At 40.7% G+C, this 27222-nt stretch overlaps 2 protein-coding genes across 9 annotated transcripts in view; both read right to left on the bottom strand.

Annotated features, from left to right (window-relative positions):
• Positions 1-4712, bottom strand: part of STIMATE (STIM activating enhancer) — a 55805-nt gene extending 51093 nt beyond the window's left edge. Inside the window, exon 1 of the mRNA XM_065933502.1 lies at positions 4420-4712. Coding sequence (XP_065789574.1) covers positions 4420-4579 — 160 coding nt within the window. The 5' untranslated portion in view covers positions 4580-4712. The remainder of the gene's footprint in view (positions 1-4419) is intronic.
• A 1689-nt stretch (positions 4713-6401) lies between these two features.
• SFMBT1 (Scm like with four mbt domains 1) overlaps positions 6402-27222 on the bottom strand; it is a 116404-nt gene continuing 95583 nt past the window's right edge. For 6 of the 8 annotated variants that reach the window (XM_065933494.1, XM_065933493.1, XM_065933495.1 and 3 more), the window contains exons 12-21: positions 26288-26401; positions 24499-24541; positions 23606-23670; positions 20749-20888; positions 19898-20007; positions 19000-19175; positions 15042-15220; positions 14613-14858; positions 13603-13731; positions 6402-12787 (exon numbers count right to left, since the gene is read on the bottom strand). In XM_065933494.1, coding sequence (XP_065789566.1) covers positions 12647-12787; positions 13603-13731; positions 14613-14858; positions 15042-15220; positions 19000-19175; positions 19898-20007; positions 20749-20888; positions 23606-23670; positions 24499-24541; positions 26288-26401 — 1343 coding nt within the window. In that variant the 3' untranslated portion in view covers positions 6402-12646. The remainder of the gene's footprint in view (positions 12788-13602; positions 13732-14612; positions 14859-15041; positions 15221-18999; positions 19176-19897; positions 20008-20748; positions 20889-23605; positions 23671-24498; positions 24542-26287; positions 26402-27222) is intronic. The other 2 variants (XR_010662986.1, XR_010662985.1) reach the window with 2 other exon arrangements.

Here is a 27222-nt window from a genome sequence, read left to right as displayed (position 1 = left end):
TGCAATGTGTGGATCTTGATCAGATCAGAGTTTTTGCAAAATCCCAGCTATAAGAGACCTGTGACAATGGAGGAATTTTGTGTGTTTGTGTGAATACAAACTGGATATTAGATGATCTTGTAGGGTTATAAATTTTCATAGGTGTGATCATGAAACTGTGGTTATGAAGGCAACTGTCCTTATTTTTAGGAGACTCAACTGAAGTTTTTAGGGATAAAGTGTGATGCTGGCTGCAAGCTATCTTTAAATGTATCACCCCCTTCTCCCCAAAAACATATAAAGAGATAAAGTAAATGTGGCAAAAGGTGAACAATTTCTGAATCTAGGTGGGGGGCAGATATGCATTCACTGTATTATTGTCTTTTCTGTATATCTGACATTTTTTAAGATAAATATTGGAAAGGGGTGGGGAGGGATGATCCCAGGAAAGGCTGTCCCAACATGCATATATCTATACAGAACACTCAGGGGGGCCAGCTCACTGCTTGACAAAATAGCAGGGATTCTTATGTGAGATCAAGATTCAAAGCTGGGTAGACTAGTCTGTGATGTTACTTTGGACCTCAGGAAGAAAGCTATCATTTCTCAACGCGAGCAGTGTCCTCATAAAACACTGACACCTTCTCCTAACTGGCTAGTGCCCAAATCTGTCACAGGAAAATAAGAATGTAGGCTTATCCAAACTCTATAAATGCTTTTGTTAAAAGGGCAATCCTGTCTACACTTCAGCCAGGATTCTGATGGTGCACGGTGAAGGAGGCTTGAGTGTGCTTTGCATTTACAGGTCCTGAGAGTAAATAATCCTAGCACCAACATACACATTGGTCAATAACGACCTTCGGCTGATGGCTGGCCCACTCGCTTGGGCTGGAACACACAAGGCAGCCCCAGAACTGCTCAGCTCTGCTCTGTTGTGACTTAATTAAATCACAGACCACAGATAAAGTCACCAAAACAAGAGGAACTGCTTGGCAGGTACAGCATGGCAAAGGTCCCTCGTTTAAAGCAATTTCTTCTACTTCTACACCGAATGCATTTCAGAAACACTTCAGAAAACCCAGAGGGGGAAGGCCCTTTAAAAGCTTGTCTCTGAGTTTCTTGGGCTTTCCCTGCACACAGAAGGTACCTTAGCTGAAGCCTCTGGAAAGTTCACCACCTGAACAAGGGGATGCTGACGCTGGCACACGCCTGTGGATGGTGGCTTGTATGTTTATGTAGCTTAAAGAATCAGCTGTACATATCAACTATCACATCAACTCCCAACTGCCTGGCCTGAGACGTCTGAAAAGCCCTACACAGTGAGCCAAGCATCAGGATGAGAAATCCCCATGAGAATCAAAATCCCCTGTTGAGATATAAGAGGGTGTTCCTTCAGGTAAAAAACACAGCAAGCTGTAAATGGAGAAAAAAAGTGATGTGGGGGATAGAAAAACAAACACAGAAACAGTGGTCTGAGGGTTCACTGAAGTCAGGATGTGAAGGGATTGAAAATGTTGCAGCAAGGCAACTAGAGACTGAAAAGGAAAGAAAAAGTAGCAAACATATACAGTCCAGGATTTGTTGCAAGACTTACAAAGGCCAGGCAACCATACTGTATATGGCCTGTCTAGCAGAGAAATAGGTCCATCCTATAGAACATAGCTGATCCAACAGGAAAACAGAATAGCGCCAGCCCTCAAAACTGGGAAGTTGTCAGAAGTGTCTGAGTTCGCCACACAGGAGGAAAGCACTGGAAGGAAAATGACTGGAACTCAAAGAGGACAGGGGCTGTCAGTTCTACTGCTCAAGAGAGACGACTGGTATTAAAAATTTGCTTGGGGACTTCCTGGGTGATCTAGTGGTTGGAACTCCGCCCTTCCACTGCAGAGGGCACAGGTTTCATCCCTGTTCAGGTAACTAGGATCCCACATGCTGAATGGTGCCCCCCTCCCTCCAAAAAAGAGAGATGAAATATGCTTAAGAAACTAAGAATGAAATTGATAAAGAATGAAGTGGCGTCATCTCAACAAACTCAGACCTCCCTCAAAGGGTTACAAGATGAGCAGTCTTGTTGTGGGAGCCTGGCACTCCTGGCAGCAGCTGTGCCAGATTGAGGAACAGGTCCTGTGACCAGGAAGACAGCCAAACCCAAGCAGGAGAACTTCCTTGAGACCAACTCTTTCCCCTTCCTTTTTCCCAGCAAAGTTCATTTCAAAATGTAAAGCAGCTTCTAAATGACTTCTCCTCTTCCCAGCTCTGCAAAATGGAAAAGCCCTACAGTTCTACTTCATTAGAACCAACAAGTTTAAGAGAGAAGAAAAGTACTTCTCTGGCCTGGTCCTGGCCAGTGGGACTCTCCTTGGCCTGCTGTCTGTTTCTCGGTGGGGGGAAAAAGACTCTCGATTCAAGACCATGCCTGTGTCCAGGGCAGTCATAGCTCGAGCCTTTTCAACTCTTCTCCCCATCACCCCTACTCATCATTGTCCCAAGACCTACTACCCATTGCCACAAAGTTCCTCCATGTCTAGCTTACACTGAGCAAAAAACACCCTATTTCTAGTCCTGCCTTTGCATTCGGAATATACCAACCACAGTGAGATTTGCACTTGTGCTCACACTGAATATTAAGTACAGAAGTGTTTGTGTCCCTGAAGACTCAAAGGGCCAGCACTGTCACTCTGAACTTTCAACCTGGCACACTTCTCAGCTGTGAGCAACTGTGCCCTGTCATAATCACATTTCCCTCTCTGAATCACAAGTATCAAACCCCAGGGAATAAGTCGGGTATCAATCAAACCCATGAAAACAGCCAAGGCTCTGCTAAGAAATCTTAGGTTAGGGAACAAACCTAAGCCTGGAGTTCCTTTAGACAGAAAAGAAGTCCAGCTGGAGGAGAGACGTAGGGAGAGGAGCGCAGACCCACACACAAAGTCTCGAACACACACACAGTTCACGCACTCAAGTCAGCAGCTGATTTTGGCTAAGTCGTCACATATTATTACTATAGGAACAAGTGGGTATTTGTTCAGCAGGGAAAATATAGCAAGGCAACTAGAGACTAAAAATGAGAGAAAATGTAGCAAACATATACAGTCCAGGACTTGCTGCTAGACTTATGAAGGTCAGGCAACCAGAAAAAAAGTAGTGTCCAAGAACAGCCTCTTCAGAGTTACTTAATGCCTGGAAGAATTCACCCAAATAAGGAAGGCCTGCATCATAAACAAGCAAACCTGCAAGTCCAGCAACTGGACTCTACAAGACACACACAGCTGCAGGCTCCTTCTCTGATGTCAAGGAGCATAGTTTTTGCAGGAACTTCCCATTCGGCCCACGTGAGTACAGTGGGGAAGTTCTGAGAAGTCATTCTGGAATTAATACCTCTGTGAAAAATAGTTATAACCCTTCCCTTCCCTGAAATGCAATCACAGGGGAACCAGGCCTCCTATCACTTTAATAAAAGGAAGGACGTGCACTAAGGAAACATAAGCCGTCACCAGTGGTACACAGGACAACAAGCTGGAACTTCTGGTTTTCCAGAGGGCCTATTTGGGGCTTTCTTCCTCATCATGAAATGCTCCAGGAAGGGCCCCTTATGATTTAGTGCAGAAATTCTAAGACCTCCTCAGACCCTCTGAGTCTGCTTCTCTACTAAGTTTCTAAAGTTGCCCAAGTCTCACAGAAAGGAAGAATACTTGAAACATAAACAAAAGTGGGCTGGGAAAGGGGACAGCCAGGGGAGACTTGAGATGCAACTTGATTAGGAAAGCTTGGGACAGAGAGGTGAGCCCGTTCAGGCAAAGGAGAGAAAAAAGGAGATGCGGGGAAGAAGGCAGTCTGGGTGGGTCCTGCTCCAACCAAAGCGGAAAATTAGGCTCAGGGAGAAGGGGAGAGGGGGTAGGCAGTACCGTGAACGGAACGCAAGACCTAACAAGTCCGGTATTGCAAGGTGACAAGACAGGATTTACATGCAAACGGGAGATAGTAAATCCTGACGTAAAGGTGAAAAAAACACCAAAAAATTCAGCATCAGACTGGGGAATGCGGATTCAAAGTGTGAAGAGGAGGCTAAGAAGAGAAGAGGGGGCTGAAAGGAATATGCCACCTGCGGGTCCTGGCCGTAAGCTGTCAAGTGAGGTAGCTTTAATTCGCGATGATACGGTTGCAGGGGGACATTTCAGAAGAGAAGCGTGCGTGGTGTGAAGAGAAGGGCAGGAGTGACCCCTGACTAGAGGCTGACGCGATAAGGTGAGGAACTCAGGACCCTGGGTCTGGGATCTGAGCTCCCCGTTGTCTGGGAATGCCCAGCCTTGGCTCGCGCGAGTCAGGAACCTTCGTCAAAGGGCCCAAGGCCTGAACTCCTCAGATAGGAGGTTCCCTGAGGTCGGTGGGCCAGAAGCTTGAGGCGCAAGGCCTCAGGATGGGCGGGGGTCCCGGACTCACGCATCAACGTGCTGAAGGCCACGACGCCGAGCAGCCCCTGCAGGAAGATGCCGAAACTGTGCATGAGCGCGCCGCTCTCGCAGCGGCCCGCTCCGGACGCGACTGTGGAGGGCGGCCCTCCCGGCAGTGAGTGGCTCGAGTTCCCGGCAGGGCCCTGCATAGCGGGCCTGGCGAGGGGCGCTGGGCGCCGCCGCCCGCCCGCCCGCCGGGCCTCCCAACCTGCTGGGGCTGCGCCACCGAGCCCAGAGCCCGAAGTCCGAGCCGGGAGCCGGTACCTCAGCCCCGCGGCCGACTCAGCGCCGCGCGTAAGGCGACGTCTGAGACCGCAGCTCCTGATTGGCCAGACCCGGCGTGGAGGCGGGCCTTGGCCGCTCCCGCTCTCCCTCTCGAAGGGCGGGGCTCCGGTCGACAAGGGGGCGGTGTCCTGGGTCCCCACCACAGGTAGGACAGACCAGGTGAGGCGGGCTGCTCAAACCGGATTGAGAGTCCCGCCCTGGACCCCGAGCTCCTGGCCCTGAGGGTAGGAGCAGGTAAGATCTGTCTAAAATCCTTTTCCCTCCAAGATAAACCCCTCACCCCTGAAAAATTTGTGAAAAAATAGTTCTGAATTCCTCCCTCAGATTCCGATTCAGTCGTTCTGAGAGGTAGCCAATAATCTGTATTTCGGCAAGCAGCCTGGATTATTCTGAGGCAGGTCGTTGAGGAAAAGTGATCATACTCCTTTCAACCCAGACGTTCGGCGTCCTACCTTCCTTGTTAGTACCAATATACTGGCCAAAAGTTAATCTTTTTTAAGATTTGGGGAAGGGGGGTGGACTGTTTTTAAAGTCTTTATTTCGTGTTTTACAATATTGCTTCTGTTTTATGTTTTGGGCTTTTGGCCAGGAGGCATGTGGTATCTTAGCTCCCCGACCAAGGATGGAACCTGCACCCCCCCGCACCCCCCACCCCCCCCCCCCCCCCCCGCCATCGGAAGGTGAAGTGTTAACCACTGCAGAGCCAGGGAAGTCCCCAAGAGGCATAGCTTAAATTCATCATTCAGGCCCCAATCCACTTTTCCCCCCATAAACGTAATTTACATCATCACTTTCAATCCAACTGCCTTCATTTAGAAATATATGGTGTATATACTGTAAACATGTGACTATATCCCCATCTTGTTAATTTTGAACGTGTGATTCATAAAAGAAAACCAGGTTGCTGGTATTTTCAGTCTCCAGAGCCTCCCTCCACATAAACACATTTATTCCCCTTCAACTCTGACTCCTTGGAACTTGCTTTCTTCCTCAACTAGGACCTCTAATCCCCATTCTGTCATCTACCCTCTCAGTTGCCTCTCGCTTTTCTCCAACCATCTCTTGATGCTCTCAGGTCCCTGACCAGGATTGCATCCACTTAATGCCAATGTACACAGTATTATTCCAGTAGACATTGGGGTACATTTGTTGAACAATAAAAATCAAATCTAGGGAAATTTTCCCTTAAGATAGCCATCAAGAAATTTCAATTAAAAAAAATCCAATTACATAAAACGGTAAATGCTATCCAAAAGCTTTCTTGGTTAATAGAAATACTAACTTGATTATCTGAGGAACACAAATGCTAATTGGTTCCTTAGAGGCAATTCTCCAGCCCTTTTCTTAAAAAATGTACTTCCACACCTCTGTGCCTATACATAGCATTCTAGCTGCATGGAATACAGTTTCCTTTTCCCTGCGTCATGAACTGCTACCCATGCTTCATGCATCCAGATTACTTTGTGTGTGCTGGCTGCTCCACTGGAACTTTTCAGACTGCTAAATTTTTAGCAGTCTAGACTTCTAGATGGCTGTACACACCTCTCTCTTCCAGCTAAGTGTCAGCCTCCTGAGAGCAGGAACTGATTTTTATTCACACTTTTGAATCCAACATAGTGCCTGGCACAGAGAGCATGCAACAAAATGCTTTTTAAATTAAACTGATTTTTAATTTATAAAATTTAAAACTCTCCACAAGTATTGGCCATGGGAAAATACAGAAAAACAGATTAAGAAAATAAACAGGTAAGGAAAAATTGCATTACCGTTGTCTTAAGTCTAAGAAGGTCCCTTATGGGTATGCTCAACAGTTACAGTTCATGTTTAGAGATAATCAAACAGTAGGATGTGTAAAGCAGAAGAGACTGTAGTTGGGCATAAGAAGATTACTGATTGCTTGAAGACACAGCTCAAGGAAAATTGCACATAGAGCTGAAAAATGCATTTTTTGACAAAGCAGTGCTCTGCACATCCAGATGTGGAGGAGTCCTAAGGCCAGTTGCTGCTGTACCAAGGCAAAAGTAAAGAACAAGAAACAGTCTTCAGAGATCAGGAGCAGAGTCCCCACTGATAGCAGCAAGCTCACTCTGGGAAATTCTGCTCTCCCTACCTTTTCTGAACTGCAATTAAAAAGCACCCGAATCCAGAGGGGAAAGCATCAGATGGCAGGAGAGAGGGGGAGAATTCTGGAAAGGTTAATTTTATTGAAGCACGAACGTTCTCCTCCATTCAGAGATGATTCTCTGAGGTCCCACTGGAAAGTTCTGAAGGATTTACTCTGGTCAAGATGCCTTCCTTGCTGTCAAAGGAAGTTAAATATATACCTTAAGACCAGTTTTAATTTTCTGACGACCACTTAAAACTGTTGTAATATACCACACATTTATATACACTGTTATTCACAAACCAAAAAAAAAAAAACCCACTGCACAAAATATTCATCCAAAATAGTTACTTCTTAATCCCTTGAAATTATACCATCAAATTTGATGGGAGTTATTTTAATAGGTATTCTTCCACATAGTTCTTCTTAAGTGTACTTTATCCTCAATGCATAACTTTTAAATTTGAGAGAAAAACAGCAAGCAGGAAGGATACAATGCAATATGCATTTCATTTTGTTCCAAACAAGCAGCTTAAAAAAAAAAAGAAAAAAAAAAAGGACAATATCCATTAAACAAAGTGCATTAATTCCAATGAGTTAGTGTTAGAAAGAGGCCTAAGGACAGTGCTGGAACCAGCCAGAAGTCCCACCCTGGCAGGCCTCTGATTGTCTTCAGAGAATATTCAACCAAAACAAAAACCAAAAAAACAGAGTAAGAAGAGGAAAAGAAACAAGCACTTTAAAATCTCAAGAGAAACATTCAAAGTCCACTTCCCTAGAGATTTCTTGCAAAAGAAGCTAAGGAACTGCCCAGTTTTAACTGTCTTAACTCTGTTATCTTCCTCAGTCATCTGCTTTGTGACTGGATTTGCCCCAAGAGCCTAACCTCATTCTTTCAACACTATTTGCCCACCTCCATTCTGCCTAGCTAGGCATAGTTAGATTAACTAAAACATATAGAAACACTTAGGAATGAGTTCCCACACATCTTGTGAACAGGCACACCTATTAGCAATGGTATCATAGCTTCATTTCACTAGCCAATGTCATCCTTTGCATCCCGAGAGCTCTGGGTCCCAGTTTTGCTGCTGGAGTTAAAGACGTGTCCAACAAGGCTGTGGCTTGTTTCCCTTTGAAGACAGTCCTTTGTGATAGGTCCTGGCACCAGGACAGACCCAAATGGTATGTCAAGTTAGAAGAAACATAATGGAATGGAGTTTTAAGCCCTACTTCTCCATTTCTCCAACCCCTACTGGTTTTGCTGGTTCTTGCAAAAATGTTAAGACTTCTGAAACATGAGAATGAAGAAAATTGATCTCCAGTGCACTTGGGGCCCATCAGCTTCTATACCTTCACCCCTAAGGCTCCCCTTAGAAACAGAACTACCTGTGAAACCTGAAACAGGTACAGAGGAAATCCCAGGCAAGCAGGCTTGGAACCAGATCCATTTGGACTGGGCTGGACTTTAGAACTCTTCTTCCAAAACTCCAAGTCCATAGGTGGCTCATTTAGATAAATTCAAATTTCTAAAGTATGCACATCCTCACACAATGGGAGAGAATCATCAAAATTCACTAGCAAAACACTGTAAAGTGAATAAAATCAAGAATTACACTTGCATGAAAGTGACTGATTTCTCTTCTGTTTTGCAGGAGCCTCTGTCCTACAGGGTTTCTGAGCCAGCATCATGACTATGACACATGGTTACTTACACTGGACCCAAAGACATTCAAATTTTTAAAGAGGGTACACAGTCCCCATTGAGATTTATACTTCATTTGTTAGTACTGACTTCTCCATCTTCAAAAGGCCAACTGATAACATTGAACACTTTTGAACTTCCACATACATACACAGCCACACAAAATCCCCAATATACACCACCAAGTTCAAACCTGGCGTGTGTTTCCACTGTCGAGGCTATGCTCCTAACAACTCTCTCAGAGCATCTGTGGGCATCAATCAAACCAGCACACGGTGTCTTATGGCAGAGTCTTTGGTGACAGGTGCCAAGTAAATCTAAGTGCCTATGACAGTTTTCCCAATGTCCCCATTTAGTTAAATCTCACCTACAGTTCCCTGATGTTCTATGTGTGCTCCAGAGATACTTTTTGGCTTGCAGTTCTGAATACTATCTAACCTGAGCCCTCCTAAAGCTTTCACTCTGTATTCAGGTGCTGTATTAGCAACAATTGGGATAAGAGAACGAGTAAAATGTATTCAAGTCCTCGGGAAGCTTTGGTCCAATGCCCTCTCTCTCTCACAGTGAGAATAGTTTTGCTTTCAGGAGAAGAAATATATAAATGTCAAGTTCTGAACTGGTATTCCATGTCTGCCTCTGTCATAATTCAATAAATATTTACCCAAGAAGCCCAACTCTTCCAGAGGTTGGTAACTACCCTTTTCTGACCTCATATATGCTGGGTGCCACCTACATCACTAAAGAAAGGCAGACAGGACAAAAGTGCCCCCCACCCCATTAGTGCATTTCCTGCATTAGCCACCTCAATTCTGCTTCAACTGAGAGAGATGGAGGTAGGTAGTTTACAAATAAAAAATAGCATGAGTTCCCAGAAGCCCACAAAATAAACTCAAAATGTCATAGCGAATCTTCACGGGTGGTAAAAGATTTCCCTAACACACCAACACTACAATAAGAGGTCTATGTTGGTTAGTCAACTTCAAAGTCCAGAAGTATGATATAATCCATTCACCTGTTTCCAAGCTTGTTAACTCAGGATCAAAAATTGATGCTGGAAAACTTTGACTTTAAGGAGGCTACAGAGCCAGCTGAAGGTCAAATTTAGACAAATGCAGTCCCTCATAATGTACCTCTCACAAATTTAAGAGGTTGGTATCTTTAAAAAACAAAGTTCACATACCTATGGGCAATATACAAACATTTCACCCAACATGGTGAGGTATTATCAGGTTTAACATCTGTTTTAGAAGCAAAAGAATTAGACCATCACTGCTGTCCAGTCCAGCCCCAACAACACTGAGGCAAATGGAGTTTAATTTTATACTTTAAAAGCCCCTTTTATACTTTGAAGTGAAAGTGAAAGTCACTCAGTCATGTCTGACTCTTTGCCACCCCATGGACTATACAGTTCATGGAATTCTCCCGGCCAGAACACTGGAGTGGGTTGCCTTTTCCTTCTCTAGGGGATCTTCCCAACCCAGGGATCAAACCCAGGTCTCCGACATTGTGGACGAATTCTCTACCAGCTGAGCCACAAGGGAAGACCAAGAATACTGGAGTGGGTAGCCTATCCCTTCTCCAGCGGATCTTCCCAACCCAGGAATTGAACCGGGGTCTCCTGCATTGCAGGCAGATTCTTTACCAACTGAGCTATCAGGGAAGCTTTTCCTACTTTAAAATTCCCAAATAATTATCCTCTCTTATGTGATATCTGGGAGGAGGGGCTGGGGGTATATCATGCTTCTTCACTGTAGTTGCCTGATAAAACTATTATCTTGGTATGAGAATGCAAAACAATATTAAGGGAAACCCTACTGACTTGTCCAGTTTAGAGTCAGCTTCTCTCTAGGAGAAAGCTGAGCTTGATTAAACATGGTGTAAATAGACAAGCTGGCTAGGGTCTGATTCTGATCAGAGGCTCTACATAGGTCCATGCATTTCATCTTTCAGGGGCTCTGCCCTCTCACTTGTGAAGGGAGGTGTTTTAAATTCTATGGTTTCTGAAGAGGTCAAAAGAGAGATAATATATTCATTGTTACATTTGGTAAATTCTCTCTTAGAAGATAAATACCACTTTCCTAAATAAGACAACAATGTTAATCAATTCCAGACTTTTCTGTTCCACTGATCTACTTCAAGGAACTCCTTGCCATAGTGTGTTGACTGCTGAGCTCTCACAAAACATTATTATGCAAGATACTTGCTCCCCAAACTTGATCTACTTAAGACTAACTGTTCCCAAGCATCCTATATATGCTTCTCTTGCAGTGGCACAGAATCAATCAAAACTTTAAAAACTGGATCTCGCAATACATTCAAACAGATTAATTTTACTTAAATCTTCTTTTTAGGTATATCTGGTAGTAACCTAAGCAAAGAGTTGATGCTTTAATATAGGGTTTGGTTGGAGGGTTTGAACTAAAGTGGTTCATAAATAATCCAATAAAGAGAAGAGTCAGACTACAAAATGTTTGCCAAGGTCCCCCCCAACAAAAGATGGAACAGCAGGGAAGAAAAGGAAAAAAATCACAATCAGTTTAAATTTGTAATAAAATTACCTTATATTTGTATAGCTGTTTAGAATTTACCCAGTTTGTAGTTTTAAAACATTTTCAAATCTTGAAGAGGAATGATTAGGTTATAAAGTTGTAGGTAACTAGGATAATTAAAAAAAAAAAACATTCAGCATAGCAAACCATTTAAAAGAAGCAACCTATGTATCTTTCCTCATTCCTCATGGAAGAAACAATACAGTAAATGCTATTCTTCTATAACAGCCAACAGCCAGTGCAATCATAAGTGAAAATTTTTCTGTTTAATGTCAAGTTGAGCTGGGTCAAAAGAAACAGTTAAAAGGAAACTGAGTTTTTGAGTGGAAACTGACTGTAGAATACATTCAATTTAAAGGTTCAATCAAAGAAAGTGTAAATGTGACTAGTCAAAGATGTTTCTAGAATCCTTAACCATCTCTCAATCTATATCTGGCCACTAAGGACATACTGTGACAGAAACTTGATGCTCTGCATCACTTTCCCCCTCCTCCAAAACGTATTTTCTCTTTTGTGCTTCTATACTATCTGTCTAGAGACACTGAGAAAAATGGGGAAATGGGCTTTACTGTGGGTCCAGGAAATACCTACTGATTTTTACCCAAAGTAAGGACTCTCAAAATGAAAGTTGGACAAACAACTGTAGAGAAAAGTAAATACAAAATAAAAGTTATGGACATCCTTCCGAGAACTAGTGGGGAGAGAGCAATTCAACTTAACACAGCAACAGTCTGCGATATTATTTGAAACAGGTAGCCCAACCGAGGTGAGGATGGAAAACGACGACAGCAGAGTTCTTAGATCAGTCAGTTAAGGAACTGGTGTAAGTGCCACACATTATTCTTAAGAAAGAAAACAGTGTCTTTTCCTCCAACTTGTGTCATAGTTTTAGTGTTCATGTAGCTTAAAAATGGCATCATTAAAAAAACCTCAGACATGGCTACAAGCTCAATTATCAACAGAGGTAGTAAACAAAGGAACTCCTAAGAATAGATTTTAAAATGGATCAAAGTGTGACTGTACATTCAAAAACCTAGAGCCACATAATCATCCCCAAAATGAACCGTTTTAATTTTAAAAAGCTTTAAAACACATGACAATGAAGCACTGACGTGCCTGAGGCACAGTCCCAAATCAGTGCTGACTTAAAGCTGTGTCCTCTCTTCCCAAGAAAGAGAAAGCAGAGAACAAAGTTCCATCTACAATGGGAAGGAACAGAGAGAATAAAAAGAAAATCAAAAGGGTGCGTGCCAGCAGCCTCGATTATCCTTGTTTCCAGGCCACACCAGTGGAAATGCTTATTCTTTTTATATGAGTCTTTTCTTCACAATCTTTATTTTTTTTAAAACTGCAATCTGACGAACAAGAGATGCCCACATTTTCACTGGCGGGAGAGCAACTTTTGTGCAGTTTTTGCTTCCTCGGTGTGGGTCCTCCTTCCCTGAAAGTGCAAAGAGAGCAAGCCGACACCTGTGGGGCCCAGAGCCCTGGGACTATTTCCGCTCCACTTGTACAGCAGGGCGAAGGATTTGCTGCATTTGTGCTTCAAAGATACAGCCTACTTTGGTTGTCCTTCTCAGTTGGCAAACTGTTCATAAAAAGCAAACTTGATCCTCTCTATGTGATGGCAAAGTTTGATAGCAGGGCCCAGTTTTAAGTCCATGCACTCTTGAACAGTGGGAAGAGTAAGGAGCAATAGGGCCTGCCCATCAATTTCCTGTTAAAGCATAAAATACAAATTATCTGTGATGTGTACATGAATGGCAGCTCAACCATGACAGCCCTGGTTCACTTCGTTTTGTCAAAATCAGGGTCCCTGTGCTTCTCATTACTTTTTCTCCTTAAGTAAGTATCACACATTTCCTTTTAAATACCTCTCATGGTCCTCTATACTAATGAATCTTCAGAAAGAATAATAAAAGTTTTACCACAAGTAAGAATCTATTCTGTTCTGCAGAAATCCAGTAAACTAACTAGCCTTGTAATTGACAACTAAATGTGTCAAAAGAATCATCTTTTTAGAGGGACTTTCCTAAATCTGAAAGAAAATATTACCTATAAACTACAATGTTTTCCTGCTCTGTAATTCACAAAAGCCTGAGAAGCTTTTCAAAGATGTTCAGTTGTGAATCTCAATTATCAAAACAAAATTTATTTCACTGTTTAAGGTCACAGACTATTTCCGTTAGATCCTAACATATTATAGATGTTAATTATTTTTTAATAACAAGCAAATCATAATTTTGGCATAAGAGGATAATTAAGTATAGCATGCTTGATTTTAAGTTATTTAATGGGGGATGCAAACAAACTCTTAGGAAAAATAAGACTGCAGTAACAATCTGCTTCAACTGTGAAGGAAATCAGATAAATAACTTTTTATCACGTTTCTACTCCTAAACAGGGAAATCATTTTTTATTTTTGGATAGAAGTATTTTTCCTAAGACTTGTAAATAAATTGCTATTGCTATTATATCCATAGTCCTTTGCTAAAGAGACACATTACTAAAAACTAAAGGTCTCTGTGATACCTGGTCTAGGAATATTCTTGCTAACGGAGCACAGTCTGTGGATCGGATGAACCGCACAACGTCCGCCACACTCCACTTCAGGGGGTTACTGTCCAGGTGCAGCCTTTCAGCAACTTCAATCCTTATTTCCTTCATTCCCCACAACAAAAGCAAAACAAATGGTGTTAAAGCTACTTCATTCTAAGAAAGTCTCTACAGAAAGTCATAACCCTTTAAAAGGCAGAATTCAAAGTGTTTTTAGGACATGATTTCTCCCAGAAAATATGTAAAGGTCCACACACATTAGGTACTGAGAAACTGTTTGTCTTTTATAATAAGAAATACCAGTGGACGAGAATGTATCTCAAAGTCTCAATACAAATAATGTGGATGATTTAACAGCAGAAAATAGTTTTAAAATCTCCCATTTGTTCCTTGGTTTATTTTAGTGCACGCTCTGTCAGGGTGCAAAAGTGAACAGGCTTATTTCCAATAAGAGAAGGCTTAACTAAATTACCAGGAGAAATCATTTTTAACCACTTCTGTTCACAGACTATATTTAAAAAGCAATCCAAGTTTAAAATACTAACTTACTCTTCCATTCTCATAATGTGTGTATGTGTTATATAATATGCATGTATGAATCTACCAACAAAATGGTTTAACAAGAGCCAAAAAGATATAAATACTCTATTTCTAAAAAACCACGTATATCATGAAAAATATCAAAAAGACAGTTTTCCCTAAACGACTAATAGACTACTAATAAACTACCAATGAAACTTTTGTAACTTAAAATAAGCTGCCATTCTGAGAAGACTTTCCCCCTGATAAGGATTATTATTATTTGATCTCTAAATAATCCTTGACATACAAGTAAATCTGAATTTGGGATCTTTTAAAAAGAGACTCAGGAAATTCAACTGATGCCATATTGAAATAAGTGTAATGCCAATATCATTCACCATTAGACTATTGAAGGAAATTGTCAAGAATGAAAAAAAAAAACACTGTAGTTTTAAAATGGGTACCTTTGGTGAAGGAGGTTTATTCTCATCATCAGAAAATGAAAAAGTGCGAAGTTCTCTTTTTCTTCTCTGTCTGTCTGGAGGCAGTGATGTGGATATCTCACTTTGGGTGGGGGAGGAGGAGCATGACTTTTTTTCTGACATTTCTGACTCTTCCTGGAGCTCATCCTGCTGCTCAGATGTACTGCCTTCACTTAGGGAATCATCATCCCCTTCATCTGGGTCCTCCTCATCTTCACCACCACTTCCCTAGAGGACAAGGGGAGATGTGTCACTGAAATTCCAGACAAATCAGTTCCTGGACCAGAGAACCATCTTCCATTGGCTAGAGATTCGAATTAAAAAAAGACCTGCAGATATTCTTTCTGTTTGAATTGTAAAGCAGGGATCTCTTGGCGTAAAGACATTACTGGGACATCACAGATCTCGTACCTGGGGAGAGCCTGCTGGTGTATTATCAACAGACGCAGAGGAGCGTTTCTTCTTATGAACAAAAACATTTTTTCGCCTCTTTCTCCTCTTACTCGCTTTTTTCAGGGCACATGCTAAGTTACTATGCCCACCAGGTGGTCTTCCAATTCTTTTATTTTTCTTCTTTCCATAGTAGTGTGCTAAATGTGTATGACAAAGAAAAATGAAGTAGTTTCATTATTCTTGTGTACCTCAAACCACAAGAGATTCCACTATCATAGCACAAAATGGATACACTGTATTTAAGGTTAAATTCCATATAATGGAATAATCTTAACTGTGTAGATTCTGAATGTATAGTTCGATTAGTAACTGTCAAATGCATAAACCTAGATAACCCTCCCTATCAAGATATAAAATATCCCCATCAATGTAGAAAGTTCTCAGTGTCACTCCTTCATCAGTCCCCCTCACCAGAAGTAACCATTATTCTAATTTCCCTCACTATAGGTTAGTTTTGCCTCATCTAAGGAATCATTCAGTAAGTACTTCTTCCAACAAAGGCTCCTTTTCACTCAGCAGAATGTTTTTGAGTTTCATTTATGTTGTATGTGTGAGACTCTCATTTCTTCATATTGATGAAAAGCATGCTATTGTATGAATGTACTGGCTTATCTATTCTTCTGCCGACGGGCACCTGACTGTTTCCAAGTTTTGGCAATTATTAAGTGCAGTGAACATTCTTGTACAAGGCTTTTAGTGGTCATGTTTTCATTTTCCTTGGGTCAAGACCTAGAAATTGAATTGCTGGATCACATGGTAGACACAGGATTACCTCAAGGAAACTGCCAAGTTTTCCAAGAGGGTTATATAATTTTACTCTCCTACCAGCAGTGTACGAGAGGTCAGGCTGCTCGGCTCACCACTGCCGCTCGGTTCACGCTGCCCATGCGTGGGACTGTCAGTCTTTTTTCATTTCAGCCAATCAAGTGGATACATAGTAATTTCTCATCATAGTTTAAACCTGCATTTCCCTGACAACTAACCTGGGCACATTTTCATGTGCTTTTGGCCACTTTTTTGGTGAAGTGCCTATTCAAGTCTTTTATTCACTTTTTAAAACAGTTTTCTCTGCTTATTTCATTTTTTAAAATTGAGATGTAATTCACATAACATAAAATCCATAATTTGTAAGTGTACATATTCAGTGGTTTTTCGACACAGATGAATCCACCACCACTGTCTAATTTCAGATTAATTCCTCTTTTTATTTATCTTATTTTTAAATTGAGATAAAATCACATGACAACTAAACATATAAATATGTACAAATGAGTGCTATTAATATAGTCACAATGTTGTACAACTACCAGTTTTCTCTAGTTTCAAAACCTCTTTTTAGTGAGTTGTGAGTTTTTAATATATCTGGAGACAAGTTCTTTGTTGGATATACATACTAAGAACATTTTCTCCTCTGTGCCATTCAGAGATGCCCAAACAAATAAATGAGATATTCTCTCCAAGACTGTGCATTGTCTTTTCATTTTTATAAATACTATCATTAAAAGAGCAAAAGTTTTAACTTCATAGTGTTTAATGTATTAGTTTTTCCTTCAGTTAGTGAATTCTGTGTACTCTCTAAGCAACTTTTACCTAGCTCAAAATCTTGAGATACTTTTCTTGTTTTCTTCTAGAAGCTTTATAGTTTTAGTTTTACAAGAGGTCTGTGACACACCTTGAATTAATTTTTGTCTATAGTGAGGTGGAGCCAAGGAATTTTGTTTTTGCTTTTTCAATTTGGATGTCCAATTGTACCCATGCCATTTGTTGAAAGAAATTCCTTTCCCATTAGTCATTTTTGTTGAAAATCTTGTAGCTACATGTTTGTGTCTCTTTCTGGACCCTCTATTCTGTCCCATCACTCGATTTGACTATTCTTTCATCAATACTACACTCTTGATTTCTGTAGTTTATGGTAAAACTTGAAGTCAGGTAGAGTAAGTCCTTCAACTTTATTCTTTGTCAGAATTGTTATGACTATTTTTAGGTCCTCTGTATTTTCATATAAATTATAGAATGTAGAAATGCTTCAAAAAATAACACATATATAGTTTAACTCTGAGCTATACATTAAAGTAATATGAAAATATAATGTAATTTTTTTGTTAAAATGAGTGCTAAAGAATATAAATCCATTTGATATCACTTAAATTACTAACTGGGAAAAATTATGAAGACTCCTAAAATCTAGGCTAATTTCAATTATCTCATTGTGAAAAATAAATTCAGACAAGAAATGTAACATAACCCAAATAATACCAAAGGCTCAAATTGGTGTGCTTAAAACATGTGCTTATATTAACAGTACATTTCACTTAGCTCCTAATTATTGCAATCTGCCTAACTAAGTGCTGAATCTGACACAATAATAATAAGTTAGACAAATCCTGCTCTTAAGAAGTTTACATTCCAATAACTGTAAGTGGAAACAAAAAGGTGAGACTGTCATATGATTTTGTGATTCATACACTGATTAGAAAATCCGTCATGCTAAATATGGACCTTGGATAAGCACCATCACCAGCTTCTGGGATCTTGTTGGAAATGCAGACAACTTAGGCCCCAGATATACCCTGAAGAATCAGAATCTCCATTTCAACAAGATCCTTAGGTGATTTACCCACATGATAAAATTAAAGACACACAAAATTAGAGTGCCTTAAAAGAAATCTTCAAGTTTAATAGGGTAAAATCCACTTCTATATTAATTCTCCTAAGTATACCAGGGCTTGTAGGATTTAAGGAAAAGTAGGATCAGAATTTTGTCTCTGAGTAACAATGCCTTGACAAGACTCCAAATTAAGATCTTCATTTTGGGGACCTCCCTGGTAGTTCAGTGGCTAAGACTCAGAGCTCCCAATGCAGGGGGCCTGAGTTCGATCCCTGGTCAGAGAACTAGATCCCACATGCTACAACTAAAGATCCTGTGTGCCACAACTAAGATCCTATGCAGCAAAATAAATAAATATTTTAAAATTTTCATTATGTATAATTTTTTTCTTTTTGCAGCTTCACAAGGGAAAAGATAAGCAATGAGAGGTAGCAGGTATTGTTATAACATGCTCCTGCCTCTTTCCTCAAAGTCTGTACAGCTGGGCTGCTTCCTTCAGGTTGTTACCTGTCAGGAAGTCTTCCTTGGCCACCTGTATGAACAACATCCCAACTGTTAGCCTTCCTTCCTCACTCTCCTACTTGGCTTACTTTGCTTCATTTTTCTCCACAGCACTTCTGTTTTTTCACTTGTTTACTACCTATTTCCCACATTAAGATGTAAACTCAATGAGAATGAATTTTTTTCTTTACATTTGTATCCCAGTGCCAGAACAGCAGTGGTACACAGTGGACACATAAATAGTTGCAGACTGTATAAAGGGATTATATATCCTATTAAAGGCAAAAGCTAAATTATACACCGCTTGTACATAAAAGTTGGCAAACTAGAGCCCACAGTCCACATGTGGCCATGGCCTGTTTTAGTTTACATTTTTAAAAGTGTTCTTTTAAAAAATGAAAATAAAACAGAAAAAGAATATGCAAAAGCATATTCTTCCCCATATTCATGCCACACAGAGTCTTTGTCCAACTGCAGCTCCCAAAAGACACGAATGGGTTTATAGGCTTCATTGATCAGTAAAGTGAGGACCTGAGCTCCATTTTTAAAGCAGAAATTCAGGTTGGGAAGGAGACAAGTAGAACATTAGAACCTTGCTATCCCCTAGAATGTCACCTAGGTGACGTAAGTCTAGACAAATTAAAATATGTAAAATATGATCTATTGCCTAAAGTATTATCTGGCCCTTTATACAGAAAGTTTGTGTCCCTCAGCTGTATCTGAATATCTGCAAAATTAATAAAAGTTTGCAGGAGATGAGGTATGGTCAGCTGCTATTAGTGAACGAATTTGAAAAAGTTGACTCACTATACTTAGTCTTTGTAAGAACAGAGCAGTTCTCAGAACACTTATCCAGAACCATTCGTGGCCCAAAGAGGTTAGGACAGCACTCCAATTTGATACAGGTTTGCCGGCAGAATTCAGTCACCCGATCTGCTGTTTTCACTATCTCGACAGTAGCTCGATAGCTCTTTCCTTTGTATCTGCCATTGGAAGACATCAGACACCAAATATATTGGGCAAGTGATTCCACAGAGAAAAATCAAGTATATTAACAGACCTGAAAAATAGTTTTGCTTCTTAGAGTCTTATATGTTGCTTACAATTTGAGGACTCTGAAAACAATGAGAAATTTATATTGTACTTAAGTCAAATTTACAATCTAGTAAGCTAGGACAGCTAAAAGCTGAGTTTTTTAAATTAGCAAAATAAAGTTCCTTCTTTCTGTTTCTAAGTTTAAGGTTTTCAAATAATAACTTCTACACTGACTACTAAAAAAACAGTGACTCTTATTGAGTCTTTCTTGATCCTGAAGCAGTGATACACGGGTATAAGCCACAGACCAATAAAACCAGCCAACTGCCACCCGTCCATGACAAGATCAGGTCAGAAAACAAAAGCAGATGTTTACAAACTTTCACAGTAACTTGCCAAAGTAATTTTATGGCTCTTAAATCTAATAACAAAAAATCTGCCCTTGCATTTTGTATCTTTTAAATTCCATATTTCCTGTAACTCATTTTTATTATATTTTATAAAAGTTTTGGCCCACAATAGGATGTCAACTTAAAAAAGAAAACAAACCTGGTCCTTTACCACAGAGAGTTGAGGAAGGACTGCCCAAGGGAACAGAAGTATCCTAATATTTTCCATGGAAGCACCTGTTAAGAATGAATAAGAGAAAAGGGCAGAGGAGTCTACTCACTTGGCCTTGAGGACTTCCCCACATCCATGCCACACAGAGTCTTTGTCCAACTGCAGCTCCCGAAGGACACGACTGGGTTTATAGGCTGCATTGATCAGTAAAGTGAGGACCTGTGCTCCATTTTTAAGGCAGAAATTTGGGTTGGGAAAAAGGAAAGTAGACCATTAGAACCTTGCTATCCCCTAGAATGTCACCTAGGTGATTAACTCTAGTCATATTAATTAATAAGCAGTAACAAAATAATAATACTGAAGATATGACCACAGTTGACCACAGTTGCAAATAAGACAGTAATGAGACCCTCTTAAATATTCTAAACATTATGGTCAGAAAGGAATAGGCGCAACAAACCAAGAATTACTCTTAGCATATGCTTCCAAATCCTTTCCCAGTCATGGGACACACGGAAGCTTCAGCCTTTCCAGACGCAGCCTCGCCACCCTAAGGCCTGAAAGGTTTGATAACCTCACATCTGTTGCCCAGAGTGCGGCACCCTGGTGGGGAGGCACAAGCCCAGTAGCTATATGTGTAGCTCTGTCATGGTCCCAGGTTAATGCCACGCAGCCTCTCAGGCTTAAACTACTCTCATGGTCCTCACCATGGGCTCTGACAGAAGACTCTTCTACAGTGACAGAGATGAACTGCCACATGAAGAACTGCTCAACTGAATGTTCCCTATGGAGCAAAAAATATTCAGATGCCTAGTTCATTGTTCAAGACACAAGAAAAGTGAGTCACTTTTGATAAAACCTGGAGGTGTCACATATATGGCATGCTGATCCTTGTCTAAATGAGTCTATGAGTCAGCTGTGAAATTTCTTATGTTCTTATACTCTAGGCAGGAACCTTACCTCTCTGAGGACCAGAACACAGTTCCCAGGTCCCACACACTGAGGCAGCTCAGCGATCCTTCCTTTGTTAAGATATGGCCCTGAGAAGCAACGGTGGTTGAAGTATATCTTTGGACAGCAATATTTTCCATTAATCATAACTGAGAAATGAAGAAAAACAAATATTCAGAACAGAATCCTACCCTATGCTTCTAAAGCAAGATTACTGAAGAAAAAACCAGCATATCCACTATTATATAAAGTCAGGACTTATTTTGAAGCTTAACAAACAGTCTGAGTATGAAATACCTTATACTTAACAAAAAGTCTATTATAGGGCTATCACTCTGCTGAAATTGAATATCCTGATTTACTGCAGATAAACTCCTGGTTGGTGCAACATTTGTTCTAGTGCCCCGTGCTTCTATCACTACAGGAAGTGGAGGATTTACTTTGAGAACTCAGGATAATTTCTGAAGACCAACTACTCAACAATCAGTTCTAGAATATTTCTAAATAGTGATGGTGAATATCCAGAACTACGGTTTGTCCCTTAAAACCACTGAACTAGTACACTGGCAGCCTCTGATGATGCAGGAGTCCTCCCATCACTGGGATTCTTCAGAGAGCTAAAAGCATGCTGTGACCACATCTCTAAATTCTTCACGTACTGTGGGGTGTAACTGGGCTTAGAGAACCCTCTCTTCAACTATTTTTTTGTATGAATACTGTACTCCAACATAATTTTTTTAACCCCTCATATTGTGTAGTTGGCAATTCAGCTACTAAATATAAAAAAAAAAATGCAAAAACACTATAACATCTTCTACTTTCAGACAATGCAAACAGAAGCTCTTCTGATGAAGACTGCCTTGTTAACCCAAAGGAAAAGTGTATGTACATTGTCCAGTTTTTTTTTTTAATATTTATTTGCTTATATGGGTGCACCGCATCTTAGTTGCAGAATGCAGGATTTTGTTTTTTTTTAAGTTGTGCATGTGAACGCCTAGTGGGATCTAGTTTGCTGACCAGGGATTGAACCCAGTTCCCTTGCATTGGGAGCACAGAGTCGTAGCCAGTGGACCACTAGGAAAGTCCCTTGCCCAGTGCCGACAGCATCCAGCAGGACATAGTGTTCACATTCTAATTAAGAACAGAGTCTTCTATTTGTTTATTTAATTTATTATTAGGCCACGCTGCATGACTTGCAGGATTCTTAATTCCTCAACCAGGGATTGAACCTGGGGCCACGGCAGTGAAAGCACGGAGTCCTAACCAGTGGACCACCAGGGAATGCCCAAGAACCCAGTCTTAGCACATGTAGGGACCCACATTTCCATTTGAACTCTGCCACCCAGGTCCCCTCTGGGGATGCACCCTGCTCCTAGAAATGCTGGCAGTTGTGAGTCTATCCTGGAATAACTCTCAGTCTAGAACTGCCCCTCAGGAGGAGAGAGCTACCTGGCCCAAGGCCCCACCCTGTGTGAGGTGGGCAGGGAGGAAGAGCTCACTTCCACAGCTGACCACTGAGGGAACACCAGGGTATGGCAACCACACCTCTGCTCGCAACACTCAGTGGCTCCACCAGCTCCAGGGCTCCCTGAGGGGCTGGAAAGGACTTCTATTAAAACTGCACTGGGACTCAGCTTCTCCCTCTGCCCAGTCCTGTGTCCTTCAACTCTTCCCAGAAGTGTTGCCAAAAGCACTCCCCTGAAACTCCTACATGCAAATATCAATCTCAGGTCTGTTTCCAAGGTAACTTGACCTACAACAAAACCCAAAGCAAAAAGATTTTGGCTATGATCACATGAGATCTTAATATCCTAATTCTGTGGTTTTAGTGGGCATTAGAATGGTCAGTAATACAAAAAAAATAAAGAAATGCACAACCCTGATCCTCCATGATGTTACAAAAAGGCAGTGGGTAGAAGAGACAAAGAAGGCAATGGCACCCCACTCCAGTACTCTTGCCTGGAAAATCCCATGGACAGAGGAGCCTGGTAGGCTGCAGTCCATGGGGTCGCGAAGAGTCAGACACGACTGAGCAACTTCACTTTCACTTTTCACTTTCATGCAATGGAGAAGGAAATGGCACCCCACTCCAGTGTTCTTGCCTGGAGAATCCCAGGGATGATGGAGCTGCCATCTATGGGATCACACAGAGTCAGACACGACTGAAGCAACTTAGCAGTAGCAGCAGAAGAGACAAAAGCGCAAGTTTTGAACTTGAGAAATATGAGTTCCCTTTCTCACCCTTTTACTATAAGCTGTGTGACCTCTCTGGGCTTTGGTTTCTTTCCTAGGCATTCACTGAATACCTCCCAAAAGCCTAAGGTGTGCTAACACACAGAGTCAAGATGCTACGTGTCATACAACCAGCAAGAGGGGGCTAAGGAGTCCTGGTCAACAGCTTGACCTCCAAAAAGGAGCCCTGTCTAATTTAACAGGTATTGCATAAAGGATAATGTTTTTCAGTGTTGTTGTTTGTTTGTTTTTGCAAAAGATAGACAAAATATAGTGTATATATCATAGAAAGGTTTTAAAGAAGAACAAACATCTATCTCTCAACCACCCAGCTTAAAAAAGAGCACGATCTGGAAAGCCTCAGGTTCTTTATGAAACTCAGGGATAATATACTGACCTCCAGAGCCTTTAACATCGACAAGTGATCAGTAAATAATAGCTAAAATATTATAAACGCACAGAAATACTAGCCTAATTAGTAAACTGAATACATCTTAGACAGTTTTAACTCTTTAAAATCACAATTAAGAGATCCCTCTATGAAGCTACTCCAATAAACTTAAATTATTTTTAGATAAAGTCCACTAAAGGAAATTAAAGGTCATCTTTTCCCTAAGATTGTCTGAACTTATACCTGAGTCTGGGGAGCTCAGTTCCTGATTCTTCAGACCCTCATGGACAGCCCTTGAGGATGGTATTCTGCATCAAGAAAAAGCAACAAAATATAATGAGATAGTCCTTAAGGTCAACAAAATGTGAGGATTACTTTCCTTCAAATCTAAGAAGAAAGCAAATGTGGCAGACTGCAAAATCTGTAGCAAAAAGTGCTTCCTTGATCATACTTTTTTTAAAAAAAGTAATTGTTTTAAAAGCTATTTATAGGTTCTAAGGGGAAAACAACAGTATGTAGACAGTGCTGTGATACTGCACATTCAAACTAACTTGCATTTATGTGAGCAGCAAATTATAGAATGCCTGTGGGATTCTTAAAACACAAGTAAACTACAGATGATCTCTGATTGACAGTGGTTTCACTTAATGATATTTCAACTTAATGAAGGTGCAAGAGCAATATGCATTCAGCAGAAACTATACTTTGACTTTTGCTCTTTTCCCTGGCTAATGTTATGCGGGACAGCATAACATTATGATCCTGGGCAGCAAACCAGTCAGCCAGGAGATCACAAAGGTAAACAATCAATACACTTACAACCATTCTATTCTTTGCTTTCAGTAGAGCAGTCAATGTACTAGTTGGGTGTTCCTTGTGGTGGATGATTCTTCCACACTGGAGGCTAATGTAAGTGTCCCGAGCATGTTTAAGTCAGGCAAAGCTACAATGTTTGGTATGTCAAGGATGTAAAATGCATTTTTCAACTTACGATATTTTTAACTTACGGTAGCTTTTCTGGGACATAATCCCAGTGTAAGCAGAGGAAGATCTGTACTCATTTTTTTTTTAACAGATGAAGAACAGAAACATTTTTATATTTCCTTCTTCTATTTAACATACTTTTAATTACTTACTGTTTTTCTGGTTGAACCACTGCAATTTTCCTCTGTTTGTGTACTGTACAAAGAAAAAAAAATCCATAAATAAATGTCAAGAAAAATAAAAAGACAAAGAAAAGTTACATATGCATTAAGCTAATATTAGCTTACAGTTGACCCTTGAACAACACGAGTTTGAACTGCATGGGTCTCCTTATACATGGACTTTTTCAACAGTAATTACTGTAGTACTACACCGTCTGAGGTTGGTCGATTCCTCAGATGCAAAACTGCAGAGACAGTGGGCCAACTATGGGACGTGCGCATCTGCAGATTTTGGTATCCATGGCAGATCCTGGGACCAATCCCCTGTGTATACCAAGGGACAACTACACACAGTTCACTGATCTTTAGTATATTCAAAGAGTTGGGCAATCTCAAATCAATTTGAGAATATTTTTATCATCTCAAAAAGAAACCTGGTACCCCACAGCAATCACCTCTTAATTTACCACCCCTGAGCCCCTAAGCAACTACCAATCTACTTTTTCTTTCTCTAGATTTGCCTGTTTTTATAAGTGGAATCATACAACATGTGCTCTTTTGTGACTGGCTTTTTTTACTTAGCATAATGTTCTCAGACTTCATCCATGTTCAAGTGTGTGTTAATACCTCATTCCTTTATATTTTGGACTACTCCACAGCATGGAGATGTAACATTTGCTTATCTGTGCATCAGCTGATGGACATTTGGACTGTTTCCAGCATGAACATTTGTGTACAAGTTTTTCTGTGGATATATGTTTTCATTTCTCATGAGTATATAACTATATTTAATACTCTGAGGATCTGCCAGGCTGTTATCCAATGCAGCTACACAATTTTATATCCCCCTGGATATAAAATGAAGCTAGCTGGCCCAGGGAGGCATAAAAATATTATTTTGGGTTTCAATATTTGTAGTATTTGCTACTTAAGTATACACAGAACTAGGTTTTAAAAACAGGTGACCCTTGAACAATGCAGGGGTTAGGGTGCCAATCCCCATGCACTCAAAGATCCATGTATAAATTTACATTTCACTCTCTGCAGGTGCAGTTCTTCATCCACAGAGTCAACCAACCAGGGGTCGTGCAGTACTGAAGTATATATTTATTGAAAAAAACCATGTATAAGTAGACCCACACAGTTTAAATTCGCATTGTTCAAGGGTCAACCGTACTTTAAAGGAGGATATTTTATGGTGAATAAATATCTTTCAATAGAGCTGTTTTTAAAAGTAAGGGGCAGGAACACTTTAGGATTAGGTTACTAAACATGGGCACTCGCGTCTTGCTCAATCTCTTCCTCTCACAGTTGCTGGCTCTGATGGAAGCCAACTGCTATGCTGTGAGCGCCCCCATGAAGCAACCCAAATGGCCAGAAACTGACATAAGCCTCCAACTGACAGCCAGCAAAGAACAGAGGCCCTCAGCCCCACAGGCCACAGGGAAATGAATTCTTGCCCACAAACATCTGAGTAAACTTGGAAACACACCCTTCCCCAGTTGGGCCTTGAGACGACAAGAGCCCTGCTGACACCCTGAAATGCAGCCTCACCAGAGACTCAGATCCTGAGGTTCCAGCCAAGTCGTGTCAGATTCCTAACCCATAGAAACTGTGAGATAATAAATGTTTTGTTGCAATGAATAATTTACTAGGCAGGAACGGATAACCAGAATATAATTTTATTTTTCTCTCAAGTGTACAGATTCATCCTACTTGATAACAGTCAAATAACATACTATTTAACAATCAAACCTTTGATCCAGAAGTAGACAGTTACCTCGTGCTCGGCGAGGAGTGCTAAGTGGATGGCCATTGGTTTCACACCAGCCCAAAGGAAATATATCCATTGATTCCACATTCACAATAAATTCAGGTATAGGCTTCTTAGAACCTGTTTAGATTTAAAAAAAAATTTAAGACCACTAAATAGCTTTCTTCATAAACTACTTCCTAGACAGTATTCTAGTAGACAGTGCCCAGTGTTCTATTGTTGCAAAAGACACAAAGTTTCTTTAGCAAGTTTCCTTTACAAAAGTCATGCTTCTGCCCAGGTGGCATAGTGGTAAAGAATCCGCCTGCCAATGCAGGAGACACAAGAGATCCTTGGGTCAGGAAGAGTCCCTGGAGTAGGAAATGGTAACCTGCCTCAGTATTCTTACCTGGAAAAGTTCATGGATAGAGGAGCCTGGAGGGCTACAGTCCATGGACTGGCAGAGTCAGACACAACAGAGCAAATACACACATACTTTTTCATGTGCAACAAACATTTATAAAAAAGCAAACTGTCCCCCAATAATGATCAAAACAGGTAGTGAACATACAGGGTAACCCTTAGTTAGGGAACAGCAAATAAGCTACTAGAACTACCAGTAATATTCAGATGATCGACAAATATGGTAGTGAATTCCATGAAGTAACTGGAAAATAAAAGGCAAAAGTTATAGTTCTACTCATTTAAAAAACATCAATTCTGGTACTCAGGAACAAGCCAGGAGGTAGAAAAGGTAGCTCAAATCAGAAAGTGATGAAGACAAATTGCTCAGCAGGGGCTGCATAAACATGTATATCTAATACGGTTCTTGATTCCTGTGTTAACCACTAACTCTGCAAACTGGGAACAACATAAGAACCGAGTCTGGCTATTCAGGAATGATAAAACAACAACAAAAAAATCCAGGCCAAACATAGTTAGTTGTAGAGATGAGTACTCAC

This window comes from Muntiacus reevesi, chromosome 4, assembly GCF_963930625.1.
Source record: "Muntiacus reevesi chromosome 4, mMunRee1.1, whole genome shotgun sequence".
Lineage (NCBI taxonomy): Eukaryota > Metazoa > Chordata > Mammalia > Artiodactyla > Cervidae > Muntiacus > Muntiacus reevesi.
Note: the sequence above shows the minus strand (reverse complement) of the source record. Positions and strands in the feature narration are given on the sequence as shown.